Source organism: Brachyhypopomus gauderio, unplaced genomic scaffold (assembly GCF_052324685.1).
Source record: "Brachyhypopomus gauderio isolate BG-103 unplaced genomic scaffold, BGAUD_0.2 sc697, whole genome shotgun sequence".
Taxonomy (NCBI): Eukaryota; Metazoa; Chordata; class Actinopteri; order Gymnotiformes; family Hypopomidae; genus Brachyhypopomus; species Brachyhypopomus gauderio.
This window is the reverse complement of record NW_027507517.1, coordinates 1-7500: the sequence shown is the minus strand read 5'-3', so window position 1 is coordinate 7500 and position 7500 is coordinate 1. Positions and strand designations below refer to the sequence as shown.

Below are 7500 nucleotides of genomic sequence, written 5' to 3'. Positions count from 1 at the left end.
TTTTCAATGCATTTCCTCTTATGCTATCTCCCGCTAATCTCCATGTAGCACTTCACCGGCACTTTTACATAGTGAACTCCGTCTTACTGAGCAAAAACACAAAAGAAAGGAAGTAAAAAAAAAAAACACAGGAAGTGACACCTTTTTTAAATACTCGTGGTGTGCGTTGATGAGACTTTATGATCTGAAGCACGTTCCCCTGTAGCTGCTGCCTGCTTGTTGATCAGGTTGAGACGGTTTAGCAGCGTCTGTGTGTCCGGGTGGTTTTCAGTGCCGTGCAGTTATGTGTGTCTCCACATGGACTCGGTGGGCCAGGCGCCGTCTGCCTGCGTAACTCATCCACCGCGTCCTGTGTCTTTGCTGCAGTACACCATGCTGTCCGGGCAGGTTCCGTTCCAGTGTCAGGAGAAGAGCCTGACTCACACCAGCGCCGAGGAGATCATGAGGAAGATCAAACACGGAGACTTCTCCTTCGAGGGGGAGGCCTGGAGGAACGTGTCCCAGCAGGCGAAGGAGCTCATTCAGGGTGAGGGAGAACACCTGCGGAGGTGCCCCGTGCTCCGTGTGGAGGGAGAACACCTGCGGAGGTGCTCTGTGCTCCGTGTGGAGGGAGAACACCTGCGGAGGTGCTCTGTGCTCCGTGCGGAGGGAGAACACCTGCGGAGGTGCTCCGTGCTCTGTGTGGAGGGAGAACACCTGCGGAGGTGCTCCGTGCTCCGTGTGGAGGGAGAACACCTGCGGAGGTGCTCCGTGCTCCGTGTGGAGGGAGAACACCTGCGGAGGTGCCCTGTGCTCTGTGTGGAGGGAGAACCCCTGCGGAGGTGCTCCGTGCTCCGTGTGGAGGGTGAACACCTGTGGAGGTGCTCTGTGCTCCGTGTGGAGGGAGAACACCTGCGGAGGTGCTCCGTGCTCCGTGTGGAGGGAGAACACCTGCGGAGATGCTCCGTGCGGGAATTCAGAACAATGGGAGCAGTTTGTGTGTATGCAAGTGAGAGAGGCGTGTGATTAAGTGCCAGCTGGTGTTGTTAATAAGTGGTTTCTGTGTGTGTGTGTGTGTGTGTGTGCGTGTGTGTGTGTGTGTGTGTGTGTGTGTGTGTGTGTGTGTGTGTGTGTGTGTGTGTGTGTGTGTGTGTGTGCGCGCGTACTTGGGATCTCAACAGAGCTCCTGACGGTGGACCCAACCAAGCGGATAAAGATGTGTGAGCTGCGCTATAATGCCTGGCTCCAGGATGACAGCCAGCTCTCCTCCAACCCCCTCATGACCCCCGACATCCTGGGCATGTCCACCGCCTCCGTGCACACCTGCGTCAAAGTCACCTTCAACGTGAGAGACGGGGACAGGGGACACTAGAGGGGTCCTCATTGAATTAAGACGATTTTCATTTTCTGGAACAGAATGATGCGCTATTTACATTAGATGTGGTCAGAGTTCTTTGTGAAGTGCTGTGATGTCCCCCTTATCTGTCCCCCTTATCTGTCCCCCCCTCTCTGTCCTCCCTCTCTGTCCGGCTCAGGCCTTCAACAAGTGCAAACGCGAGGGCTTCCGGCTGCAGACGGTGGACAAGGCCCCCCTGGCCAAGCGCAGGAAGATGAAGAAGACCAGCACCAGCACAGAGACGCGCAGCAGCTCCAGCGAGAGCACGCACTCCTCCTCCTCTTCCTCGCAGTCTCAGGAGAAGACCCCGCCCGCTAGCGGGACGCCCGCCCTGCCACCGCTGTCTACCCACACGCCCCTCTCGCTGGGCCCCGAGGACGAGCCCTCACAGAGCCAGCCCCGCCCCGCCTTCCACTTTTCCGAGTGAGCCTGTGGGAGACCCGCTCCGTCCTCTCGGCCCATTGGTCCTTTCTGTCTCTCTCTAGTCCCCCTCCACCACGCCCCTGCCCTCCGCCCCTTTCCCCAGCGGGAGGTGGGGGGGCGGGGTTTGGAGCCGGGCCCGGAGCATGGGGGTGTGAGAGGGAGCCGTCCTCCGTCTCCGCTCGTCCCTGGTCCACACGCTCCTCACCCAGGTGACCAGGCCTCCGCGTTGGGTTTATTTGGCCCGCCGGGATTGAATTTCATTTGTGAACGTGTGGGACAGTATCACGGGCCTGGGTCCTGCACTGTCCGGCCACTTTAAGCTCTGCAAAAAAACAAAAAAAAAGTAACAAGAGAAATAGATTATTTATTCTAAAAAAATATATAAAAGAAATGGTTTATATAATGAGGTTTACTGTTCATATGTTAAGTTATTCTTAAATGTGGTTGATCAGACTGTCATGGGTGGAGGATATCCTTTAGAAACAGTTTGTGACAGTAGTTCTCACTGACCTCGGTACAGGGCAGGAATACAGGGTACTGTAGCTTTTCAGATATTGTCAGAGCATGCAGGCCAGTTCAGTCTGAGGCTAACCAAACTGACCAGTGCAGTAGCAGCAATTTGTCTGAGCAAATTCTACCTTTGACAAGGAAGGCCAGACAACTGCCTGTTCCACATATATAATGTACAATTTCATTATATATAATGGGGGAGGAGTTTGAATGTAAATTGCTCTTAAAATGAGGAGGGGCAAGTCACAGGGCAAGACAGTGCTAGACGAGGGCAGAGCAGTCTGTTGGAGCGTCCCTGACTGTTGATACTGTCTGAGGGGGTTTTTAGTTGTGAGGTTTGTACAGTTTGTCCGGATTTAGCCGGCTGTGGGCAGCCTGGAAGATGTGTGCTGGTGGAAGGAGGACGTTGTAGGAGAAGGGAGCAGGCCGCACTGTGGCACACGCTCACAACCACCTCCTCTTCTCCAGGTCGTATCAGAACGGTGTACGTTTAAGTGACCAGCAGAAAATCAGTAACGCAATATGTGCCTGGCAAGAGAACCATAAAAATATATTTGGTGTACCTATTTATTTGGTTGTATGGGTTCGTGGAGCTAGGAGCTCTGCCACAACTGCATCTATCTCCCCCAGGTGTTGTTTCCTACGTAATGACAAGTTAGCAATTTTTCAAATTAACGTAGAAAACTAAAGGAAGCATGTAACTTCACAGTCTGACCAGGGCTCACATGCATGGAGTCCACGCCCTGTTACCTCATCGTATCATACGGCCTGTGTAGATGGCTGAGCTACTTTCTAAGAGCAGGTTTTGTGGTAAATAATTTATGTTTGAATACATCAACATTACTGATTTGCTGTTGGCATCCTATGCAAAAATAGCCCCTTTACTTCCTCTAGCATTACATGTATGAGCAGACCCAGCTTGCTACGGTCTGTTATGCATTATAAATGCATTATAAAAAAAACACGCCTCATTATGGCTCTTTAAAGCTAAGCAGCTAGGATGTTAATGTCATTTTCACCAGGAGCTTTAGTGTTTTAAACAGTCACACGTTTTTCTGCGTGCGTGCTGAACCAGGCCGTGACATCCAGTGTAAATGTGAAAGGCTTGTGTGGATTCTGCAGCATATGTAAACACAACACACATGCGCTCCACCCCCCCCCCCCACTCCCCTCTCCACCCCCCCTCTCTACCCCCCCCACTCCCCTCTCCACCCCTCTCCACCCCCCCACTCCCCTCTCCACCCCCCCTCCCCTCCCCTCTCCCCTCTCCACCCCCCCCTCCCCTCCCCCCTCCCCTCTCCACCCCCCTCTCCCCTCATAACCCCCCCACCCCTCTCCACCCCCCCTCCCCTCCCCCCTCCCCTCTCCCCTCTCCACCCCCCCTCTCTCCCCTCTCCACCCCCCCTCTCCCCTCTCCATCCACCCCCCCCTCCCTTCTCCACCCCCCCTCTCCCCTCTCCACCCCCCCCACCCCTCTCCACCCCCCCTCTCCCCACTCCACCCCCCCCACCCCTCTCCACCCCCCCCTCCCCTCTCCACCCCTCTCCCCTCTCCACCCCCTGCCTCTCACCAAGCCCACTCCTTCCTGCCCTGCTCTGGCTGTTTGGGTGTATTAATAGAAGAGCGTGTGTGTGTGTGTGTGTGTGTGTGTGTCCTACATTGAACTCCTCCTTGGGGAGTTGAGGCTTTATCTGTTGCTTTGCCACCATGCTGTTAGTCCTGCGAGTCCTGTGCTGGCACCGGGCGACCCAGAGGGAAGCAGAACCGGTTCATAGCAGAAAGAACCTGTGAATTGGGCTCTCACAAAGATGTGCTGGAGTGGTTCTGACTCCTTGGCATCTCACGCAGGCTGATGGGTCAGCTCCCTGTTCCGCTGGTCCGTTGGGTCTCGCACCTGCTGCTCCAGTCGCCGTCCTCCCGAGCTTTGCGTCTGACTGCGTGCACGAGGCCATGGTGTATATGCTAGTGCCATTTACTGTTCGTGGTGAGTGGAGAGAACACACATCCTAACCGTGCGCCCTTGAAAAGAGCTCGTCCCTCTGATCTCAGCACTCCTTCATCACAAGTTATTGTTGGCCTACTTTAATGCTCTCAGGAGCCGCTTAATTGTGGGGCCCTTATTCCCGCTATTGTAGCGGAGGGGCCCCGGGCAGGTCCACGTCCCCCACGCGCGGCCGACACGCAGGTCCTCCAGATCGCTCTTTCATCTGCCTGCAGCTCCAACGATGTGTGCAGACGGTGCACAGCGTACGTCTCAGCTCACCCAGGCTGCGTTTGATGTGGAATTGAACATTTTATGCTATGTGGAACATTGTGTTGACTAAAAGTAGTTTTTATTTGTATGGTAAAAAAAAAGTCAAGTCTAGGGTGATTTTAGATGAATTGTTATTTTTAAAAATGGCTAGGGAACAAATTTTTACCTCTGATATGCTTCCACAGGCCATGGACAAGGCATTTATTTACAGTTTTTATCAAAATGAGCAAACTAATATTATTGAGAAGTTACCCTCATTGTTGATTAAAAGGGATGTAATAGTGCTGTCGTTTGGTCAGTGAGTGTAATGGAGCTCTTGAAGGAGGCAGCACTAATTGTTTTAAGTAGGGAGTGGTCCAGGAGTAACACAGCAGTGTACGCTGGCTACTCCCACACTGGGCTGTGTCTCCCTCCTGTGCTTGGCTGTTGTATCTCTATTGAGAAACTGTGTTTTCTCTTGTATTGGAAATCACTGAAGCCACTTGGACTAGTGTCTTTTTTCATTGTGAAAGCAAAAATTATTCATAGAACTTCATTTTATATTTCCTTCATCAGAGTATTTGATTTTGGTTTGTTTGTTTTTTCCCCCCCCAAAGCTTTGATGTGTAGCAGTGAACCTCAACACAAATCCTTAGCTTCTAACAACAAAAAAACAAGGTTAAAACGTCTTTGTAACCAAGTCTTTCAAAACCTTCTGTTTAGTGGCAGTCATGAAAAAAAAGACATTTATATTGAAATTCAGCGACGTTGTGCTTCACTCTGACAGAAGTGTCGACGCCTCATCTTGCTGTTTTGTGTGGACGCACGCATCACTGTTCTTGTGAACCCTCACATGTCGTAATAACAATACAGCCTATTCACTACGAATAACTAGCATGGAGACCTAACGTCACTCAGATCACTGTGACCTCTGCTCAGATTAAAAAAAGGGGGGGGGGGGGGGGTAACATATGCACACACACACACGCACGCACACACTTGTGGCTTGCTACTGCACACACATTCGTGGCCATGCAATCCAATGGCATACATTATTTCTTCAGGGTGGCTCCATAGACATTTCTCCTGACAGTTCACTGAAGCCTGAGACCTGAAGTTGCATTCAACACGTCACTCCTCGCCTCGCTCTCGTTCTCGGTTTGTCTGCTTTAACCTTGCTCCATCGCTACGCCAGATGTGTGCAGGCCAAGGGCGGAGAAGCGTTTAAAGGCACCTGATGCTGTTTTGCAGCCAATTGTGCAATCAAGTGCTGCCAGCAAGGGGCAGTGTTTACATAGGTTTGGGGCAGCCGCTTGATCCGAGGGCAATTTCAACCAGACGTACTTGAATAGGAGATGTTCATGAAGACCCTCCTGGGTCCTGGCTCATTTAGCAGTGCTCACTGTGCAACCGCAGACCTTTGATTATTCTGCACAGAAGGCCGCCTAACTTGGAGAGTTAAAGGTTGTTATTTAATTGCATTGTTTTTGTTATCTAGCTGGGCTAGAAATTTCACTCTGTTAACTTATTTAAATTGGGTTGTGGGATTATTAGATGATAGATTATTAAAAAAATACAAAACAAAAAGGTATTTATGGTGGATATTAATGTATATATTTTGTAGATGCGAAGCCATAAACTAATACACCTAACATCGCAACCTCCTTTATGTGTCCAGTGGGCCCCTGTTTTTTTCGATATATGAGAACCCATGCAATTGGACAAACGTCAGCTATTTTCAAAATTAAGGAGCATTATCTTGTTAAAATATATTAGAAAACACGGATGCAAATTTGAGGTTTCTTGCACGAGTGTTCAAGACCGATGAGTTGAATCAACTCCGAGTGCGTGTGAAAGTGGGAGACTCAGAGTCCTTCGTGTTTGCCCACTGGACACCATGGCACAAGTCTCTCACTTGTTATGAGGTACAAAGTGTATGTGTGAAGTTGATTAAAAGAATCAAGGGCTTTACCATTTTAAATACCTAGTAAACAAAGGTTATATAATGTTATCAACTGTCAAATGTAATAAACATTTGCTAGTTTCAAATATTTGTGTGTGCATCTTTATTCCTGCTTGCTCTGGGAATTAACATGTTCCCTGTCTTTGACAAGGTTAATTAAAGCAATGTTTTGTGTTTCTTTACTAAAAAGGTTACAGACCTAATATTGTTTTTCTGATTTTGCACATTTTATTCTTGATTTAGTACATTTCAATTATATTAATAATAATAATAATAATAATAATAAGTTTTTATTAGTTTTTAAATAATGCTGTGAACACCCACTTTTTCCAGATGAGTGTACTGTTGTTATTTTGATGGAACATGACACATAATCCAGCGAAAAATGATTTTAGACTCAGCGCAACCAAACCTCATGAAGGGTTTATAGCTGTTTTAATATATTGCGAGGTATATCACAGTCGCAGTGTGTAGCAACAATAAACTGTACCGTGTTATACACAGATATAGAAGAGTGACTAAATGGTGGGTTATGTGTGTGATGATTGGTTGCTTGGTTTCTATGGAGCCAGCTCATGAACAATGCCCCTTTTTTTCATGTGGTAACTTTTTCCTCTGGCCCCTTCATCTTTCCTTTTTGATTGTATGTAAAATGTGTAAAAGTATGATTGCTTTTGGCATATAACAATTTTTATTACTAATACTGACATTGTCCCTCATCAGCAGCCTGAAAAAAAAATCAGGTGTTCTGTCCAAAGGCCAACTGACCGTTTAACCACTGATAAATGTATAATATAAAAAAATCTGGTCTGGAAACCCTAAAATGTGAATGTTTTTTGTCTTGTAATCTTTTAGAATGCACAGGATCTTTGATGTAGATTAGTGCATTTGCCTCACTCTACCCAGGCGAAGGGGTTTAAGTTCTTGCTGGTCTCGGGGAGACTGCAGTCCTGGACCGGGCAACATTTCCATTGTTGAGCTCCAGGTTTGACCGGC

At 48.9% G+C, this 7500-nt stretch overlaps 1 protein-coding gene across 1 annotated transcript in view; it reads left to right on the top strand.

Annotated features, from left to right (window-relative positions):
• LOC143507492 (ribosomal protein S6 kinase alpha-5-like) overlaps positions 1-3306 on the top strand; it is a 16136-nt gene extending 12830 nt beyond the window's left edge. The window contains exons 15-17 of the mRNA XM_076996570.1: positions 367-526; positions 1161-1324; positions 1515-3306. Of these exons, the coding sequence (XP_076852685.1) occupies positions 367-526; positions 1161-1324; positions 1515-1802 (612 nt within the window). The 3' untranslated portion in view covers positions 1803-3306. The remainder of the gene's footprint in view (positions 1-366; positions 527-1160; positions 1325-1514) is intronic.
• Positions 3307-7500: the final 4194 nt, after the last annotated feature.